Genomic DNA, 21,563 nt, shown 5'->3' with positions numbered 1-21,563 from the left:
GGATGATGGATGATGGATGGATGATGGATGGATGGATGATGATGGATGGATGGATGATGGATGATGGATGGATGGATGGATGATGGATGGATGGATGATGGATGATGGATGGATGGATGGATGATGGATGATGGATGGATGGATGATGGATGGATGGATGATGGATGGATGGATGGATGGATGATGGATGGATGGATGATGGATGATGGATGGATGGATGGATGGTGGATGGATGGATGATGGATCAATTAAAAAATAGAATTGGAGATTCTCCAGTCAGGTTTTGTAAAATTACATTACAAACATTTTTTAACTAACAGAAAAAGATGTTTGTGAATGAAATTTAAATTTAAGACTTTAAAACTTTTTTAAGGTCTAAATCAGTGACTCTAAGACTTAAAGACTGAATTTAATTAAAATTAAAGATCCTTCAAATGTGCTTTCAATGGAAGTGATGGAGGATAAAATCCACAGTGTGTCCACACAGTCATTTAAAGTCTGTGTGAAGCTTCTATTCAGCTTCAGCAGTCTGAGTTAGTCATATCAAGTGGATATCTGACACATTTACAGTCTTTTTAGCATCAAATTCCCTCTTTGTGTTTCCTCGGACAGTGTTTCCCTGTTGAGCTGCAGGTGGAAGTATAGTAACAAAAAGAGGAACTTTGGCACTAAAAAGACTGTAACGTTGAAAGATATCTACTTGATTTGACTCATTTGGACGCTGAAGCTTCATATTAGCTTCAGACTGTGGATTTTGTCCTCCATCACTTCCATTGTAAGGTCATTATGAAGGGATCTTCTAATGGTCAGTATGAACAGGAGGAATGATTACAGCAAGAAACACACTGACTGTTGGTTTAACGACAGACAGACAGGCAGGTGAGCAGACAGACAGGTGAGCAGACAGACAGACAGGTGAGCAGACAGACAGACAGGTGAGCAGACAGACAGGTGAGCAGGCAGACAGACAGACAGACAGACAGACAGGTGAGCAGACAGACAGGTAGGTGAGCAGACAGACAGACAGGTGAGCAGACAGACAGACAGGTGAGCAGACAGACAGGTGAGCAGGCAGACAGACAGACAGACAGACAGACAGGTGAGCAGACAGACAGACAGGTGAGCAGACAGACAGACAGACAGACAGACAGGTGAGCAGACAGACAGGTAGGTGAGCAGACAGACAGACAAGTGAGCAGATAGACAGATGAGCAGACAGACAGACAGGTGAGCAGACAGACAGACAGGTGAGCAGACAGACAGGTGAGCAGACAGACAGGTGAGCAGACAGACAGACAGGTGAGCAGACAGACAGGTGAGCAGACAGACAGACAGGTGAGCAGACAGACAGACAGACAGACAGACAGGTGAGCAGACAGACAGGTAGGTGAGCAGACAGACAGACAAGTGAGCAGATAGACAGATGAGCAGACAGACAGACAAGTGAGCAGATAGACAGGTGAGCAGACAGACAGACAGACAGGTGAGCAGACAGACAGACAGACAGGTGAGCAGACAGACAGGTGAGCAGACAGACAGACAGGTGAGCAGACAGACAGACAGGTGAGCAGACAGACAGGTGAGCAGACAGACAGACAGGTAGGTGAGCAGACAGACAGACAGGTGAGCAGACAGACAGACAGGTGAGCAGACAGACAGGTGAGCAGGCAGACAGACAGACAGACAGACAGACAGGTGAGCAGACAGACAGGTAGGTGAGCAGACAGACAGACAGGTGAGCAGACAGACAGACAGGTGAGCAGACAGACAGGTGAGCAGGCAGACAGACAGACAGACAGACAGACAGGTGAGCAGACAGACAGGTAGGTGAGCAGACAGACAGATGAGCAGACAGACAGACAGACAGGTGAGCAGACAGACAGACAAGTGAGCAGATAGACAGATGAGCAGACAGACAGACAGGTGAGCAGACAGACAGACAGACAGGTGAGCAGACAGACAGACAAGTGAGCAGATAGACAGGTGAGCAGACAGACAGACAGACAGGTGAGCAGACAGACAGACAGACAGACAGACAGACAGGTGAGCAGACAGACAGACAGGTGAGCAGACAGACAGTGAGGTGAGCAGACAGACAGACAGGTGAGCAGACAGACAGACAGACAGGTGAGCAGACAGACAGACAGGTGAGCAGACAGACAGGTAGGGTGTAACCCTGCCTCCTGACTAACCTGCGCTGTGCAGCTGCAGGGAGATCTGCGGCTGCATGCGGAGCTCCTGCAGCCGGCGCTGCCGCTGGATCTCCAGCTTGTAGCGGGAGATCTGCTCCTCGTACTCCGCTATGGTCCTCCCGAACACCCCGAAGATCTCCTCCGCCGCCGCGGTGAGCCGCTGGTTGATCAGCAGCCGCAGCATCTCGATCTTCGACATTTTACCGGCAGTGTGAGACGAACAGCGGCGGAGACCCTCCGAGGCGTCGTGGTCTCTTGTTTACCTGCTGCGTTACACTTCCGGGTAACGGCCGGAGTCACGTGCACTGCCGCCCTCTGCTGGAGCGGAGGGCTGCAACATGATCAATACTCCTGCCTGATCAATAACAACAACTATTAGTCGGTTAACCGAATAATTCTCAACTATGAAACGAATCACAGACTCGGATATTGATAACTGATCAGTAATCACTTTGATTCAGCTTCTTAAATGTGAATATTTTCTGGTGTCTTTAGTCTCTCTGACAGTAAACTGAAGAGTCTTCATCCTCCTCATCATCAGCCAGAAAGGCCTTTTTATTATTATTATTGTTCTATGAAAGTGAAACATCTTCCTCACTTACTGCACTGTTTACAAGAACATATGCAACTAATCCTGATATTAAATATGACTCAAATATTCCACAAACACTTTTCATTCAGCTTCACATGAAGCTTCTGAGTAGAAGAACTGATCAAAACCTGAAGGAGAAAATATATCAACAAATAATGAAACAGTATGAAATCAAAGGTTAACGGATCTGTGGATCAGAGTTTGATCGTTTCAGATTCTCAGAAATGACGCAGAAGTTTCAGGCACTTTAGATTTTTATTAACTGGAACAATTCATCCAACAAGCTGAGATGAAGAAACATCATCATCATCATCATTTTAATATGGTTTTTCCCTCTAATATAATCATCTGATCAGTCAAAATAATTGCAACTAGAAATTTTTTCTAAATCATTCAGTCCTAATTCTTCTCCATCATGCATCATCATCATCATCATCATCATCATCTGCAGCCAGAGTCATAAACTATCTTCATCATCATGGAGTCAGTCTGGGATCAACATGAAGAGACAGAAGCAGCAGAAGAAGAAGACGCAGAACACAGTGAGACAAAGCTGATCAACTTCCTGTTTATCAACTCTGGATCAAATGAACTGATCAATAACAACTATTCATTTACTGTTACACAGTATAAATATCAGAACATCCATCTGATGATGAAGAGTCAGCTGCTGCTGCTGCTGCGGGCTGCGCTCGTGCGTCCTCTCTGACACGGATGTTTGTAGAAGCAGGACAGCTGACTGAAGCGTCTGTCGCACGTGGAGCAGCAGTACGGTCTCTCTCCGGTGTGCGTCCGCAGGTGCACCGTCAGGTTGCCTTTCTCCACGAAGCCGCGGCCGCAGTACGAGCAGGTGAACGGCTTCTCGCCCGTGTGGCTGCGGACGTGCCGCACCAGCGTCGCCCTCCTGCCGAAACTCTTTCCGCAGACGGTGCAGCCGAACGGACGCTCGCCGGAGTGGATCCTCATGTGCGTCCGCAGGTTCCCCCGCAGGGTGAAGGTCTGTCCGCAGACGCTGCAGCGGAACGACGTCTCTCTGTGAGCTCGGAGGTGAAGCTTCAGGCTCTCCGCGGCCTCCAGCTGTTTCCCGCACACGCTGCAGTCTCTGACGTGCGCGGCGGCGTGACTCAGTAGATAACTCCGCCTCTGGAAGGACTCGCCGCAGACTTTACAGCCGAACACAGGCGGACGCTCTGGAGACAGCTTCCTGCCGGGAGATGAGCTCTGTCCCCCCGCTGCTGCTGCCGTGTCCTCAGGTCTCCACAGTCCTGCAGCTTCTGTCCAGTAGTCCGCGCTGTCTTCAGTGTCGGAGCCGCCTGCCGCTGCGTCGGAGCCGCCGGCGGCGTCACAGACACCTTCCTCTGTTTTAATGTCAGTCTGGTCCGGCTGGAAGCTCAGGATCTGCTCCTCAGGGCAGGGTTTGATCCAGGAGGCCTGCAGGACGTCTGGAGCCACAGAAACAACAATGATTGATTGGTTGAAACAGAAACTGAGGATTTGTGACACATTTAACATCTAGTTAAACTTTTCATCTTAGTGAGCAGATAATAAGTGATGAAGTTATTGTGTTTGGCCCTAAACACCTTAGAAACACATTATCTAATGATAAAGCTACTCTGGATGGCATTACCCTGGCCTCCAGCACCACCGTAAGGAATCTGGGAGTTATCTTTGATCAGGATATGTCCTTTAACTCCCACATAAATCAAATTTCAAGGACTGCCTTTTTTCACTTACGTAATATCACAAAAATCAGGCACATCCTGTCCCTAAAAGATGCAGAAAAACTAGTTCACACATTTGTTACTTCTAGGCTGGATTATTGCAATTCCTTATTATCAGGCTGCTCTAACAAGTCTCTAAAGACTCTCCAGCTGGTCCAGAATGCAGCTGCACGTGTTCTGACTAAAACTAGAAAAAGAGATCACATTTCTCCCATTTTAGCTTCACTGCATTGGCTTCCTGTAAAATCCAGAATAGAATTTAAAATCCTTCTCCTAACTTACAAAGCCCTTAATGGTCAGACACCATCATATCTTGAAGAGCTCATAATACCGTATTATCCCACTAGAACACTGCGCTCCCAGTATGCAGCTTACTGGTGGTTCCTACAGTCTTTAAAAGTAGAATGGGAGGCAGAGCCTTCAGCTATCAGGCTCCTCTTCTATGGAACCATCTTCCAGATTGGGTCTGGGGTGCAGACACCCTCTCTATGTTTAAGAGTAGGCTTAAAACTTTCCTTTTTGATAAAGCTTATAGTTAGGGCCGATCATCCTCAGACAGGAAGCTGCTGATTCTGGATCTTTAATCACTTTGTTCTTTTAAATCACTTCTTCACACTCATTCTATCACTTTTCCTGTGAATCATTTGAATTATATGTTATTCTGTTTTCTGTGCAGCACGTCTCAGTTTGTTTTCATGAAGCACTTTGTGACTTTTTATAGAATCAATCACAACGTTTGTTTACAACAACGTCTGGGTAGAAAACCGCTGCGTCACAGACACACTAAACTAAAAGTCAGTTTAAGCAGGTGAAGAAGTCTGTAAATAAGCAGCAAGTAGTAAAAGTAATTAAAGGTTCCCAACCTAGGGGTGGGGCCCCTCCAAAGGGTCAGCAGATAAATCTGAGGGGTGGTGAGATGATTAATGGGAGAGGAAAGAAGAAAAAACAAAGTTCTGATACACAAATCTGTTTTCAGTTTTTGGACTTTTTCTCTAATCTTTGATTTTTGCTGAAATATTGGATCATTTGAACATTTATTGAAATGAAAGCATGTGAGAAGTTTAGAGGGAAAAATCACTATTTGGTGGAGCTGTTAACAACTCATAGACATGTGAAATGTGACCCCGACTACACACTGCTTTTTGTAAGACGTCAAAAGCCAAAAAGGTTGGAAACCACTGGTTTCATCTTTAACAATGTGTTGTATTTTAAAAGCTTGTTATATTATCCATTGTGTCAAATCTTCATCTGAAAAGTAACTAAAGCTGTCAAATAAATGTAGTGGAGTAGAAAGTACAATATTTCCCTCTGAAATGTAGAAAGTAGCATCACATGGAAATGCTGCAGTATTTGGGTAGAACCGCCTCCACCTGCTCTCCGGTCCTGGTTCTCCTCCTCGGACCTCAGGGTGTCCAGCTGCCGCCGCTGCCGGTCTATCTGCTCCCGGTACCGGGCCACGGTGCTCCCGAACAGCCCCAGGATGTCGTCCACAGCCGCCGTCAGCCGCTCGGTAACAAACATCCTCAGCGTGTCCATCTCCGCCTGCTGCGGGCTGCTCGGAGGGTCCGCAGCCGCGAACCGCTGCTCCGCTCCGGGAGCAGCCGGAGAGGAGGCGGCGGGGAGGCGGCGCTGCTCTGCGGACATCAACACTGAATAAAGTCACTAAATGTCTCGACGAGCAAAAAACACAAATTAAACTGTTAAAATGATCCTGACCAGTGTTCTCTGTTTAACTACTGGAGCAGAAAAGTAAACAAAGCGGCGAGGTCCGACAGAAAAAGACGTCCGAGGGAAACGACAGCTGGCCTCTATGGTTCCGTGAGAACTGAGAAGAATTACCCCCACCCTATACGAACCCCCCCGTGACCCCTGACCCCTGACCCCCACCCCTCATAAACCTGACCAACTACTGATGACACACAGCACCTCAACTGTCAAACAGAAGTCAGAGATCAATGTGTGGAAAATATTAAGTTTCAACTCTTAAGTATAATTAATAAACACTTTAAACTGATAACTGCTCCAGTTTTATCATTTGATTAAAGATCTACAGCAGCGTCTGTCACAGAATGAGACACAAATAGACAATTTAAATCTGTTAATTACTGAAAGAACAGAACTGACATAAAGGAGCAATAAAAACAGCTGCAGCCTGCAGAATATGTTTAAATAAAATGTTTAGTTTGTGACAGTCTGAGTGTTTTTCAGGATGGTTTTACTGCAGACACGCAGCTATGTGACGCCATGTTTTCCTGAAGGAGCTGAGACACAGTGAAACACAGAAGAAGAAGAAAAGTGTGCAGTAAAGTGTGTGTGTGTTGTGCAGTAAAGTGGGTGTGTTGTGCAGTAAAGTGGGTGTATTGTGCAGTAAAGTGGGTGTATTGTGCAGTAAAGTGGGTGTGTCGTGCAGTAAAGTGGGTGTGTCGTGTAGTAAAGTGGGTGTGTTGTGCAGTAAAGTGGGTGTGTTGTGCAGTAAAGTGCGTGTGTTGTGTAGTAAAGTGGGTGTGTTGTGTAGTAAAGTGGGTGTATTGTGCAGTAAAGTGGGTGTGTTGTGCAGTAAAGTGCGTGTGTTGTGCAGTAAAGTGGGTGTGTTGTGCAGTAAAGTGGGTGTGTTGTGCAGTAAAGTGGGTATGTTGTGCAGTAAAGTGCGTGTGTTGTGTAGTAAAGTGGGTGTGTTGTGTAGTAAAGTGGGTGTGTTGTGTAGTAAAGTGGGTGTGTTGTGTAGTAAAGTGGGTGTATTGTGCAGTAAAGTGGGTGTGTTGTGCAGTAAAGTGCGTGTGTTGTGCAGTAAAGTGGGTGTGTTGTGCAGTAAAGTGGGTGTGTTGTGCAGTAAAGTGGGTGTGTGTTGTGCAGTAAAGTGGGTGTGTCGTGCAGTAAAGTGGGTGTGTTGTGCAGTAAAGTGGGTGTGTGTTGTGCAGTAAAGTGGGTGTGTTGTGCAGTAAAGTGGGTGTGTGTTGTGCAGTAAAGTGGGTGTGTCGTGCAGTAAAGTGGGTGTGTTGTGCAGTAAAGTGGGTGTGTCGTGCAGTAAAGTGGGTGTGTTGTGCAGTAAAGTGGGTGTGTGTTGTGCAGTAAAGTGGGTGTGCCGTGCAGTAAAGTGGGTGTGTTGTGCAGTAAAGTGTGTGTGTGTTGTGTAGTAAAGTGGGTGTGTGTCGTGCAGTAAAGTGGGTGTATTGTGCAGTAAAGTGGGTGTGTGTCGTGCAGTAAAGTGGGTGTATTGTGCAGTAAAGTTGGTGTGTGTCGTGCAGTAAAGTGGGTGTGCCGTGCAGTAAAGTGGGTGTGTTGTGCAGTAAAGTGGGTGTGTGTCGTGCAGTAAAGTGGGTGTATTGTGCAGTAAAGTGGGTGTGTGTTGTGCAGTAAAGTGGGTGTGCCGTGCAGTAAAGTGGGTGTGTGTTGTGCAGTAAAGTGGGTGTGTGTTGTGCAGTAAAGTGGGTGTGTGTCGTGCAGTAAAGTGGGTGTGTTGTGCAGTAAAGTGTGTGTGTGTTGTGTAGTAAAGTGGGTGTGTGTCGTGCAGTAAAGTGGGTGTATTGTGCAGTAAAGTGGGTGTGTGTCGTGCAGTAAAGTGGGTGTGCCGTGCAGTAAAGTGGGTGTGTTGTGTAGTAAAGTGGGTGTGTTGTGCAGTAAAGTGGGTGTGTTGTGCAGTAAAGTGCGTGTGTTGTGTAGTAAAGTGGGTGTGTTGTGTAGTAAAGTGGGTGTGTTGTGCAGTAAAGTGGGTGTGTTGTGCAGTAAAGTGCGTGTGTTGTGTAGTAAAGTGGGTGTGTTGTGTAGTAAAGTGGGTGTATTGTGCAGTAAAGTGGGTGTGTTGTGCAGTAAAGTGCGTGTGTTGTGCAGTAAAGTGGGTGTGTCGTGCAGTAAAGTGGGTGTGTTGTGCAGTAAAGTGGGTGTGTCGTGCAGTAAAGTGGGTGTGTTGTGCAGTAAAGTGGGTGTGTGTTGTGCAGTAAAGTGGGTGTGCCGTGCAGTAAAGTGGGTGTGTTGTGCAGTAAAGTGTGTGTGTGTTGTGTAGTAAAGTGGGTGTGTGTCGTGCAGTAAAGTGGGTGTATTGTGCAGTAAAGTTGGTGTGTGTCGTGCAGTAAAGTGGGTGTGCCGTGCAGTAAAGTGGGTGTGTTGTGCAGTAAAGTGGGTGTGTGTCGTGCAGTAAAGTGGGTGTATTGTGCAGTAAAGTGGGTGTGTGTTGTGCAGTAAAGTGGGTGTGCCGTGCAGTAAAGTGGGTGTGTGTTGTGCAGTAAAGTGGGTGTGTGTTGTGCAGTAAAGTGGGTGTGTCGTGCAGTAAAGTGGGTGTGTTGTGCAGTAAAGTGTGTGTGTGTTGTGTAGTAAAGTGGGTGTGTGTCGTGCAGTAAAGTGGGTGTGCCGTGCAGTAAAGTGGGTGTGTGTTGTGCAGTAAAGTGGGTGTGTGTTGTGCAGTAAAGTGGGTGTGTGTTGTGCAGTAAAGTGGGTGTGCCGTGCAGTAAAGTGGGTGTGTTGTGCAGTAAAGTGGGTGTGCCGTGCAGTAAAGTGGGTGTGTGTTGTGCAGTAAAGTGGGTGTGCCGTGCAGTAAAGTGGGTGTGTTGTGCAGTAAAGTGGGTGTGTGTTGTGCAGTAAAGTGGGTGTGCCGTGCAGTAAAGTGGGTGTGTGTTGTGCAGTAAAGTGGGTGTGTGTTGTGCAGTAAAGTGGGTGTGCCGTGCAGTAAAGTGGGTGTGTGTTGTGCAGTAAAGTGGGTGTGCCGTGCAGTAAAGTGGGTGTGTGTTGTGCAGTAAAGTGGGTGTGCCGTGCAGTAAAGTGGGTGTGTGTTGTGCAGTAAAGTGGGTGTGTGTTGTGCAGTAAAGTGGGTGTGCCGTGCAGTAAAGTGGGTGTGTTGTGCAGTAAAGTGCGTGTGTTGTGTAGTAAAGTGGGTGTGTTGTGTAGTAAAGTGGGTGTGTCGTGTAGTAAAGTGGGTGTGTCGTGCAATAAAGTGGGTGTGTCGTGCAGTAAAGTGGGTGTGTCGTGCAGTAAAGTGGGTGTGTCTGGGTTCCTAAGTGCTTGTTTGGCTAGTTTGTCTCCTCTATGAGCAGAACCCATCAGAATGTGGTCTCAGTGTCTGGTTTTATTACTGTTGAGTGCTTTGCTGTTGTTTAGTCCTGACGAGGACACACACACCAGTGCAGAGATAGAATCAGTCCTTTCTGTAAACACACTTAGGAAATCTCAACTTTATGAACCATCTGTTGTTGGATCCGTCAGTAAAAACATGCACGTAGTCTATATATCTGTAATCTGTATAAGAATAAAACTCACTCACTGTTTGTAGTAACCACACAGGGGTTATTGGCCATGCAACAGCTGGACAAAACTGCATCTCAAATCCTCCTAAGTTCCTGCTGCTGTATCTCCTTTCCAGCCAAAACTTGACTTTGGTGTTCTTTTTCTGCGTGAGCACGGTGGCATTTCTCTCGTCTCAAGTTAAAGGCCACACAGAGGAGGTTCGTTCTGCTCCTGTACGTACTCTAAGAGCCCGGCACGCATCACATCTAATCCTCTAAGCACAGTTTTCAGAGAACAAGATTAAAGGATTAAAGGTAATATAAAGACAGAATTGGCCATGCATGCCATACTTATAGCTGGTGTAAAACATAGATAGAGTGTTTTATTAATCCCAAAGAGAAATGACAGTAATGCAGCAACCACTTAACATTAATTACAACACAAAAGCAATGAGTTGGGTAAAAGAAACCAATGTAAACAGCAAGGTGCTGAGAAACATCATCCTCCTGACTAAAGATAATAACTCTGACCGCTTTAAACGTTCATTTACAGCAACAAGCAAAAACCAAGTGTGAAATTCCACAGTCAGTTCTCAGGTTTCTAAAAATGAAAACACTTCACTCCAACCATCACTTAGCCTTGATGAAAACCACTTAATATGTTTAATATTGAACAGGCATATCCAGCTGTGGGCAGCTGCACAGTAACTGTCTCCTCAACCAGAGGAAGCAGCCAACAAAGCCAGAGCTGTTGAAATGCAGTTAAACAAGCAGCTGATGCAGAACTCATTAAAACGACAGACTGGAATTAAACGTTTACAGTTTAGACCGAGTCTAAACATTAAAACAGTCACACAGGATGAACACACACTGAGAATAAACTGAACAGACATGAACAATGAATAAACGGTGAGTAAACTGCTCAGTTGCAGGCAGGTGTCTGATAGCAGCACTTTGTTAAATATTTGACTGATTTAACAGTAAATTACAGTTGCATTACTTTCACAGTACGTTACTGTGACAGTCTGCACAGTCAGATTACTGTGATACAGAAATATGCTGTAGTATAATTACAGTATACAGTACGCTGTAAAAGCAATGCAACTCAGTAACCAGTAATTTACTGTAAATTTACACTTAAAATAGCATTGAAAAATACTGCAAATCTGATATTTTCAGGTTCTTTCTGTTAACTCAGAAAAAACTTAAACATTAAAATGTTAAGTTCAAATAAATACAAACAAAATCAATTGAACACATTTATTTTGCCATTTGAAATATATTTTACAGGTCAGTGATACGACTGCAGTTATTTTGGTACGTTAATCTTAAAAGCTGAACCTTCATAAAAATCATCAATACATACTTGAGGCTGGTTTACCCGTATCAATACATACAGGAGCAACGATCACAGCCAATAACTCAAACTCATTATTCTGTGCAGGAATGACTTCCAACGTTCAGCTGCAGATAATATGAATATTCATCAGTATCACAGTCCTGCTGCCTCACTATCAGCCTCTATCAAAGATGTTTTCAATCAGCACTAAATCACATCCTGACTTCAGGAGGCTGCTTGTGTTCGTCTCTCCAGACAGACAGTATGATACTGTCAGACCTGCTCTCAGTGGTCACACGCTCCCCTAACGAAGCTTTAAGAGGTTGATCATTCAACTCAACAACCTAATATAAACTTTAAACCACTTATTATCGACGCTACATCGCCGGTCTGCACTGTCCCGTCACAGCACGTCTACGATGACATCATCAGGCGGTCCAGATTCTTCAGATCAGATTTTTCTAAATGTATCAAACTTAAAGAATCTGTTCAATTATATTAATTGATATGTTGATGGATGTTGATATCAGGAGTTTCATATTTCAGCTTCAGATAATAAATAGATATTTCATTATAAGTTATAAGTTATATATAAGTTATATATAAGTTATAAGTTATATATAAGTTATAAGTTATATATAAGTTATATATAAGTTATATATAAGTTATAAGTTATATATAAGTTATGAGTTATATAGAAGTTATAAGTTATATATAAGTTATATATAAGTTATATATAAGTTATAAGTTATATATAAGTTATAAGTCATATAGAAGTTATAAGTTATATATAAGTTATATATAAGTTATATATAAGTTATAAGTTATATATAAGTTATAAGTCATATAGAAGTTATAAGTTATATATAAGTTATATATAAGTTATATATAAGTTATAAGTTATATATAAGTTATGAGTTATATAGAAGTTATAAGTTATATATAAGTGTTATCTATAGGTTATAAGTTATATATAACTTATAGGTTATATAAAATGTTATATATAATTTTCTTGTATTTCTTTTATTTATTGATTGATTTCATCTTATTTAATGAATTGTATTATCCTTGATGCCAATAAAGCTTATTGAATTGAACTGAATTGAATTGAATTGAACTGAATTGCTGCTGTCAATGGTTCAGTTAGCTGATGTTAGCCAATCTTATGCTAACTTCATCAATGAGTCCCAAAAAGTCCCAAAAGGTTTTTTATGTTGTGCAAACATGATAATTTACTACAAATTCATCTGCATCTCTAACCACCAGCTTCAGATGCTCACAGCCACCAAATAATGGGAAGGATTAGGGGTTGGGGGTTGAGGGTTGGGGGTTGGAGTCTGGGGGTGTTCAGGCTGGCCGCGTGAGTTTGTGAATCCGTCACTAAATCTTGCGTTTCTGGCATTCCCATACAATATTTAGGACATTGCGTACCACTCCTAATTGACTTTGAATGTGAAATTTTCGAAAGCTGTCATTACAAGGAGATCTGGCAAAAGCATACGGATAAGGGCCTGGGGGAGGGTGTAATACCACGGTTTGAACACCAGGTGGTGCTCTTTCACAAAAGTTCATGACAGGATTACTAGCTGTAACGCCATAATTAGAAGCTTATTGAGACAACTTTGTAAGGTTAACAGGGACATATGTACATATATCCAGTAGGGGTGTGGCTAAATACAAACATGTTATTCGGCAAAGCACAAATAGTGGGGGGGGGGGGGGGGGGGGGTTTACGAAAATTTGTTTCATACAAATATTTTAAAAATTATTTGTTTTCGGTAAGAAAAAGAAAAAAAGTCCAGTTCGAGACCCCGTGTGGGGACCTCCTTGATAAGGTAGTTTATTCATGAATACTTATTGTAACTCTTAAATTTTCTAAAATTAAAAGCGTATAAAAACAAAAATGAATGCTCCCAGGAACAATGTCATGATAAGGTTCATAAGCCGTCATGGTGAGGGGACATAAATGTCCCTCCTAAAGCTGCACCTCATGAAGCTAGCTTTGCAAGGTAAAGCCACTCCATGACTTATGCCAGTATGCCAGTATGTTGGCAAGACCAATGTGCTACACAACCTAAGCCAGAGTTCATTTTTACTGGGGAAAAAGCCATCGCCATAAGAAAATGTAATCCTAGATAGATGAGGTAGAGCCACTCCATGACTTATATGAGTATGCCAGTACCTGGGAATGACTAATGTGCTGCACACCCCAAGCCACAGCTCATTCTTACTAGGGATAAAGCCGTCACCATAAGGAAAAGTAATCCTAGATAGATGAGGTAAAGCCACTCCATGACTTATATATGCCAGTACCTTGGCATGATTAATGTGTTGCACACCCATAGCCAGAGTTCATTTTTACTAGGGAAAAAGCTGTTGGTGAGGAGACATAAATGTCCCTCCTAAAGCTGCATCTATGAGGACAGTTATGCACCTCAGGAAGCTAGCTTTGCAAGATAAAGACACTCCATTACTTATGTGAGTGTGCCAGCACCTTGGAATGACTGAGTGCTGCACACCCTGAGCCAAAGTCCAATTTTACTAGGGAAAAAGCTGCCATGTTAAGGGGACATAAATATCCCTAGTAAAGACTCATCTAGGAAGTCAGTTCATAATGACTAGGGGGGAAAGCTGTCATCATAAGGAAATTTAACCCTGGATAATGTATTTCCATAAGGGAAACTGTCATGATAAGGAATGTCATGAATGACATAAATGTCCCTCCTAAAGCTGCATCTATGAGGACAGTTATGCCCCTCAGGAAGCTAGCTTTGCAAGGTAAAGCCACTCCATGACTAATGTGAGTGTGCCAGCACCTTGGAATGACTGAGTGCTGCACACCCTGAGCCAAAGTCCATTTGTACTAGGAAAGAAGCCATCATGGCAAGGAGACATAAATGACCCTAGTAAACACTCATCTAGGAGGTCAGTTCATAATGTTTAGGGGGGAAAGCTGTCATCATAAGGAAATGTAACACTGGACAACGTATCTCCACCTAGGGAAACTATCATGATAAGGAATGTCATGGTGAGGGGACATAAATGTCCCTCCTAAAGCTGCATCTATGAGGACAGTTATGCCCCTCAGGAAGCTAGCTTTGCAAGGTAAAGCTACTCCATTGCTTATGTGAGTGTGTTAGCACCTTGGAATGACTGAGTGCTGCACACCCTGAGCTAACGTCCAATTTTACTAGTGAAAAAGCTGTCATGGTGAGGGGACATAAATGTCCTTCCTAAGGCTGCATCTATGAGGACAGGTATGCCCCTTGTAAAGTCAGCTTTGCCAGTTAAAGCCACTGCATGACACGTATCAGTGTGCCAGCACCTTGGGCATGACGAAGTGCTGCTCAACCTGAGCCAAAGTCCATTTGTACTGGGGAAGAAGCCATCATGGTAAGGGGACATAAATGTCCCTCCTGATGCTGCATCCAGAATAACAATAATCATAACAATAACAACAACAGCAGCAATAGCCGGGGAAGGACACCAATAAGACTGCGAAGGCTCAGCCTGCAACCCAGGGATTCCTGTGAGATGAGAAAGCACAAAAAACTCCAGGGAAGAAGCCAAGTTAGTGACATGCATTGATGGTACATGGATACATACAGATGGAGAGGAGGAGGAGGAGAGAGGAGCTCAGTGCATCATGGGAAGTCCCCCAGCAGTCTAGGCCTACAGCAGCATAACTAAGGGCTGATCCAAGGCGAGCCTGGTCGGCCCTAACTATAAGCTTTATCAAAAAGGAAAGTTTTAAGCCTACTCTTAAACATAGAGAGGGTGTCTGCACCCCGGACCCAATCTGGAAGATGGTTCCACGGGAGAGGAGCCTGATAGCTGAAGGCTTTGCCTCCCATTCTACTTTTAAAGACTGTAGGAACCACCAGTAAGCTGCATACTGGGAGCACAGTGTTCTAGTGGGATAATTCGGTACTATGAGCTCTTCAAGATATGATGGTGTCTGACCATTAAGGGCTTTGTAAGTTAGGAGAAGGATTTTAAATTCTATTCTAGATTTTACAGGAAGCCAATGTAGTGAAGCTAAAATGGGAGAAATGTGATCTCTTTTTCTAGTTTTAGTCAGAACACGTGCAGCTGCATTCTGGACCAGCTGGAGAGTCTTTAGAGACTTGTTAGGGCAGCCTGATAATAAGGAATTGCAATAATCCAGTCTAGAAGTAACAAATGTGTGAACTAGTTTTTCTGCATCTTTTAGGGACAGGATGTGCCTGATTTTTGTGATATTACGTAAGTGAAAAAAGGCAGTCCTTGAGATTTGATTTATGTGGGAGTTAAAGGACATATCCTGATCAAAGATAACTCCCAGATTCCTTACGGTGGTGCTGGAGGCCAGGGTAATGCCATCCAGAGTAGCTTTATCATTAGATAATGTGTTTCTAAGGTGTTTAGGGCCAAACACAATAACTTCAGTTTTATCTGAGTTTAGTAGCAGAAAATTGCAGGTCATCCAGGTCTTTATGTCGTTAAGGCATGCTTGGAGTTTAGTTAATTGATTGGTTTCATCAGGCTTCATTGATAAATATAATTGGGTATCATCTGCATAACAATGAAAGTTTATGGAGTGTTTCCTAATAATATTACCTAAAGGAAGCATATACAAGGTGAATAGAATTGGTCCAAGTACAGAACCTTGTGGAACTCCGTGTCTAACTTTTGCCTTCATGGAGGATTCATCATTAACATGTACAAACTGAAATCTATCTGATAAATAGGACTTAAACCAGCTTAATGCAGTTCCTTTAATGCCAATTAAATGTTCCAGTCTCTGCAAAAGGATGTGATGGTCAATTGTGTTGAATGCGGCACTAAGATCTAACAGGACAAGTATGGAGACAAATCCTTTGTCCGATGCAGTTAGGAGGTCATTAGTGACTTTCACCAGTGCTGTCTCTGTGCTATGATGCCTCTAAATCCTGACTGAAAATCCTCAAATAAACTATTGTTATGTAGAAAGTCACATAACTGATTAGAGACTGCTTAGAGAGAGCAGTCTCTTAGAGAGAAATGGAAGGTTAGATATAGGTCTATAATTGGCTAAAATGCCTGAATCAAGAGTAGGCTTCTTAAGAGGAGGTTTAATTACAGCTACTTTAAAGGACTGTGGTACATAGCCTGTTACTAAAGACAGATTGATCATATCTAGTAAAGAAGTGCTCACTAAGGGTAAGACTTCCTTAAGCAGCCTAGTTGGGATGGGGTCTAAGAGACAGGTTGATGGTTTAGCTGAACAAATCATTGAAGTTAGTTCAGGAAAGTCTGAACCAGTGAAGAAGAGTCTGAACTACCAGTGAAGAAGAGTCTGACCTACCAGTGAAGAAGAGTCTGAACTACCAGTGAAGAAGAGGCTGAACTACCAGTGAAGAAAAGTCTGAACTACCAGTGGAGAAGAGGCTGGACTACCAGTGAAGAAGAGTCTGAACTGCCAGCAAAGAAGAGTCTGAACTACCAGTGAAGAAGAGTCTGAACTGCCAGTGGAGAAGAGGCTGAACCACCAGTGGGAAAGAGGCTGGACTACCAGTGAAGAAGAGTCTGAACTACCAGTGAAGAAGAGGCTGGACTACCAGTGAAGAAGATGCTGGACTACCAGTGAAGAAGAGGCTGGACTACCAGTGGAGAAGAGTCTGAACAACCAGTGAAGAAGAGGCTGAACTATCAGTGAAGAAGAGGCTGAACTAACAGTGAAGAAGAGGCTGGACTACCAGTGGAGAAGAGGCTGGACTACCAGTGAAGAAGAGTCTGAACTACCAGTGAAGAAGAGGCTGGACTACCAGTGAAGAAGAGTCTGAACTACCAGTGGAGAAGAGGCTGAACCACCAGTGGGAAAGAGGCTGGACTACCAGTGAAGAAGAGTCTGAACTACCAGTGAAGAAGAGGCTGGACTACCAGTGAAGAAGAGGCTGGACTACCAGTGAAGAAGAGGCTGGACTACCAGTGAAGAAGAGTCTGAACTACCAGTGGAGAAGAGGCTGAACCACCAGTGGGGAAGAGGCTGGACTACCAGTGGAGAAGAGGCTGAACTACCAGTGAAGAAGAGGCTGGACTACCAGTGGAGAAGAGGCTGGAATACTAGTGAAGAAGAGGCTGGACTACCAGTGGAGAAGAGTCTGAACTACCAGTGGAGAAGAGTCTGAACTACCAGTGGAGAAGAGGCTGGACTACTAGTGAAGAAGAGTCTGAACTACCAGTGAAGAAGAGTCTGAACTACCAGTGGAGAAGAGGCTGGACTACCAGTGGAGAAGAGGCTGGACTACCAGTGAAGAAGAGTCTGAACTACCAGTGAAGAAGAGTCTGAACTACCAGTGGAGAAGAGGCTGGACTACCAGTGAAGAAGAGTCTGAACTACCAGTGAAGAAGAGGCTGGACTACCAGTGAAGAAGAGTCTGAACTACCAGTGAAGAAGAGTCTGAACTACCAGTGAAGAAGAGGCTGGACTACCAGTGAAGAAGAGGCTGAACTACCAGTGAAGAAGAGGCTGGACTACCAGTGAAGAAGAGTCTGAACTACCAGTGGAGAAGAGGCTGAACTACCAGTGGAGAAGAGGCTGGACTACTAGTGAAGAAGAGTCTGAACTACCAGTGGAGAAGAGGCTGGACTACTAGTGAAGAAGAGTCTGAACTACCAGTGGAGAAGAGGCTGGACTACTAGTGAAGAAGAGTCTGAACTACCAGTGGAGAAGAGGCTGGACTACTAGTGAAGAAGAGTCTGAACTACCAGTGGAGAAGAGGCTGGACTACTAGTGAAGAAGAGTCTGAACCACCAGCGAAGAAGAGACTGGACTACCAGTGAAGAAGAGTCCGAACTACCAGTGAAGAAGAGTCTGAACTACCAGTGAAGAAGAGTCCGAACTACCAGTGAAGAAGAGTCTGAACTACCAATGAAGAAGAGTCTGAACTACCAGTTAAGAAGAGGCTGAACTACCAGTGAAGAAGAGTCTGAACTACCAGTGGAGAAGAGGCTGAACTACCAGTGAAGAAGAGTCTGAACTACCAGTGAAGAAGAGTCTGAACTACCAGTGAAGAAGAGGCTGAACTACCAGTGAAGAAGAGTCTGAACTACCAGTGGAGAAGAGGCTGAACTACCAGTGAAGAAGAGTCTGAACTACCAGTGAAGAAGAGTCTGAACTGCCAGTGGGAAAGAGGCTGGACTACCAGTGAAGAAGAGTCTGAACTACCAGTGAAGAAGAGGCTGGACTACCAGTGAAGAAGATGCTGGACTACCAGTGAAGAAGAGGCTGGACTACCAGTGGAGAAGAGTCTGAACAACCAGTGAAGAAGAGGCTGAACTATCAGTGAAGAAGAGGCTGAACTAACAGTGAAGAAGAGGCTGGACTACCAGTGGAGAAGAGGCTGGACTACCAGTGAAGAAGAGTCTGAACTACCAGTGAAGAAGAGGCTGGACTACCAGTGAAGAAGAGTCTGAACTACCAGTGGAGAAGAGGCTGAACCACCAGTGGGAAAGAGGCTGGACTACCAGTGAAGAAGAGTCTGAACTACCAGTGAAGAAGAGGCTGGACTACCAGTGAAGAAGAGGCTGGACTACCAGTGAAGAAGAGGCTGGACTACCAGTGAAGAAGAGTCTGAACTACCAGTGGAGAAGAGGCTGAACCACCAGTGGGGAAGAGGCTGGACTACCAGTGAAGAAGAGTCTGAACTACCAGTGAAGAAGAGGCTGGACTACCAGTGGAGAAGAGGCTGGAATACTAGTGAAGAAGAGGCTGGACTACCAGTGGAGAAGAGTCTGAACTACCAGTGGAGAAGAGTCTGAACTACCAGTGGAGAAGAGGCTGGACTACTAGTGAAGAAGAGTCTGAACTACCAGTGAAGAAGAGTCTGAACTACCAGTGGAGAAGAGGCTGGACTACCAGTGGAGAAGAGGCTGGACTACCAGTGAAGAAGAGTCTGAACTACCAGTGAAGAAGAGTCTGAACTACCAGTGGAGAAGAGGCTGGACTACCAGTGAAGAAGAGTCTGAACTACCAGTGAAGAAGAGGCTGGACTACCAGTGAAGAAGAGTCTGAACTACCAGTGAAGAAGAGTCTGAACTACCAGTGAAGAAGAGGCTGGACTACCAGTGAAGAAGAGGCTGAACTACCAGTGAAGAAGAGGCTGGACTACCAGTGAAGAAGAGTCTGAACTACCAGTGGAGAAGAGGCTGAACTACCAGTGGAGAAGAGGCTGGACTACTAGTGAAGAAGAGTCTGAACTACCAGTGGAGAAGAGGCTGGACTACTAGTGAAGAAGAGTCTGAACTACCAGTGGAGAAGAGGCTGGACTACTAGTGAAGAAGAGTCTGAACTACCAGTGGAGAAGAGGCTGGACTACTAGTGAAGAAGAGTCTGAACCACCAGCGAAGAAGAGACTGGACTACCAGTGAAGAAGAGTCCGAACTACCAGTGAAGAAGAGTCTGAACTACCAGTGAAGAAGAGTCCGAACTACCAGTGAAGAAGAGTCTGAACTACCAATGAAGAAGAGTCTGAACTACCAGTTAAGAAGAGGCTGAACTACCAGTGAAGAAGAGTCTGAACTACCAGTGGAGAAGAGGCTGAACTACCAGTGAAGAAGAGTCTGAACCACCAGTGAAGAAGAGTCTGAACTACCAGTGAAGAAGAGGCTGAACTACCAGTGAAGAAGAGTCTGAACTACCAGTGGAGAAGAGGCTGAACTACCAGTGAAGAAGAGTCTGAACTACCAGTGAAGAAGAGGCTGGACTACCAGTGAAGAAGAGTCTGAACTACCAGTGAAGAAGAGTCTGAACTACCAGTGAAGAAGAGTCTGAACTACCAGTGAAGAAGAGGCTGAACTACCAGTGAAGAAGAGTCTGAACTACCAGTGAAGAAGAGGCTGGACTACCAGTGAAGAAGAGTCTGAACTACCAGTGAAGAAGAGTAGAAACCTTATTCAGAGACACAGAAAGAGCTTGACTGCAGTTATTGTCTCCAAAGGCTGAGCTACTAAATATTAAGATATTTTTGGCTATTTTCATTTGTTTTATTGTATTAATTAATATTTTAAGTTGTAAATCAAAAGCACAGTTTCATTTATATTCAATGTGAAATAAAGAATGATGAATATCAGATACTTCTGTCAGTTGCAACTTGATACAGAGAATTTTTTTTTAAATTAAAAGGTGGAAGGTTTCCAATATTTCTGTATAATTAATCTGTGTTGCTCACACGCAGGATTCACTTCTGACGTCTTGCATCAAGCAGTTAAACTAGAAATTAAAATATCTGCATATTCAGCTTGTGAACTCTTCACTGAGAAGATTTACACTTTCAGAGTTTCTGATGTATTTGAACTTTCTGTATATATGAACTAATGTTTTAACAAAGTGATTGTTGGATTGTTTCCGGTTACTGTTCAGTTGTCTTGTTTAAAGCAGTTAGTTATCTATTAAGACATAAAGTGATATTTTATGAAGATCCACAATTTTACTGTAACAGATAAGACATTTTAACAGCAGCTGTACTTCTGGTTTTCTCTGAACATAGTAAAAGTGGTTTAACCTCTTAACATCCACCGGGCCAGTTGTAAGCAGCAGCGTCACGCAGTAACGAGTCAAAGCAATGGGCACAGTTGGCCAATTGGAGATGATGGGAGAGGTTCGGGGACACCAGTGACACCACAAACTATAAACCAGCTCCCATAAGGTTCGGCCTGAAGGTCTGGAATATTACACAGGTTGACAGGATGTAGAAGGTTTGTGGTGTTCTGCATAGTTCTGGCATAAAGCATGTCCTGATTATTGTTATTCATGTCTGACTCATTATAGACGAGGACCAAACACTTTGTTGAGCCTTATTGGAACTGATGTAGAAACTAGAAGACGTCACCTGTCAGATGAAGCCTGATACCTGCATCATGGCCTCACAGGTCTTCTGTCATGGATGTTAAGAGGTTAAACACTCTGCTGCATGCAGATGGAAAATATATGAAGTTACACTCTTTAATCTCACTTGTATATTTTAAAAGGCTGCTCTCATGAATTTGCTTTTCTTAATATGAGAATAATGTCTGTCTGCTTTAACTGTGAATGTTTGTTCTTGTACTCAGACTTGTATTAACCCTGATCTCAGTAAGATGGCCTGTTTAAATAAAGAATTAAATAAATAAAACAAATCTACAAATTCAAAAAATTGTATCTTTCTTAACAAAATACTCATTTCATAGTTGAATATTTTAGTTGATTATTTAATTTCTTTTCCCCTCAAATATGTAGGGTTGCATTAAAAATTAAATTAAAATTAAATTAAATGTCCACATACAGAGTATATATATACATACATGTATGTATATATATATCTGATATTGATCACAGTTCTAGGCGTTAATCTGTTTGTATTTCTATCTTTGGCTGCAGGTCTATGTTTATCTCCTTCACCTCCACACACACACACACACACACACACCCGTGACCAGCTGATCTTTGTTGTGCGTAACGCCGTCACGCAGACGCCCCCCTCACCCCTCCTCCCCCCTCCTCCTCAG

At 43.8% G+C, this 21,563-nt stretch overlaps 2 protein-coding genes across 4 annotated transcripts in view; both read right to left on the bottom strand.

Moving 5' to 3' along the window:
* The window catches only part of LOC121913790 (B-cell lymphoma 6 protein homolog), an 8,352-nt gene extending 5,845 nt beyond the window's left edge, over positions 1-2,507 (bottom strand). For both annotated transcript variants that reach the window (XR_006100379.1, XM_042436592.1), the window contains exon 1: positions 2,193-2,507. Coding sequence is in view for 1 of the 2 variants with exons in the window: in XM_042436592.1 (XP_042292526.1) it covers positions 2,193-2,391 (199 nt within the window). In the remaining variant the exon portion in view is untranslated. The remainder of the gene's footprint in view (positions 1-2,192) is intronic.
* Positions 2,508-3,020: 513 nt separating this feature from the next.
* LOC121913789 (zinc finger protein 32-like) lies at positions 3,021-6,332 on the bottom strand. Of its 2 annotated transcripts, XM_042436591.1 has the most exons (3): positions 6,222-6,329; positions 5,876-6,139; positions 3,021-4,226 (listed from the first exon to the last, which is right to left on the bottom strand). In XM_042436591.1, exons 2-3 carry the CDS (start codon positions 6,039-6,041, stop codon positions 3,448-3,450), a joined length of 945 nt encoding a protein of 314 aa, XP_042292525.1. In that variant the 5' UTR covers positions 6,042-6,139; positions 6,222-6,329; the 3' UTR covers positions 3,021-3,447. The 2 variants fall into 2 exon arrangements, with proteins under 2 accessions (XP_042292525.1, XP_042292524.1); XM_042436590.1 differs by having other exon boundaries at positions 5,876-6,332.
* Between the last annotated feature and the right edge of the window lie 15,231 nt (positions 6,333-21,563).

Source organism: Thunnus maccoyii, chromosome 15 (genome assembly GCF_910596095.1).
Source record: "Thunnus maccoyii chromosome 15, fThuMac1.1, whole genome shotgun sequence".
Taxonomy (NCBI): domain Eukaryota; kingdom Metazoa; phylum Chordata; class Actinopteri; order Scombriformes; family Scombridae; genus Thunnus; species Thunnus maccoyii.
Note: the sequence above shows the minus strand (reverse complement) of the source record. Positions and strands in the feature narration are given on the sequence as shown.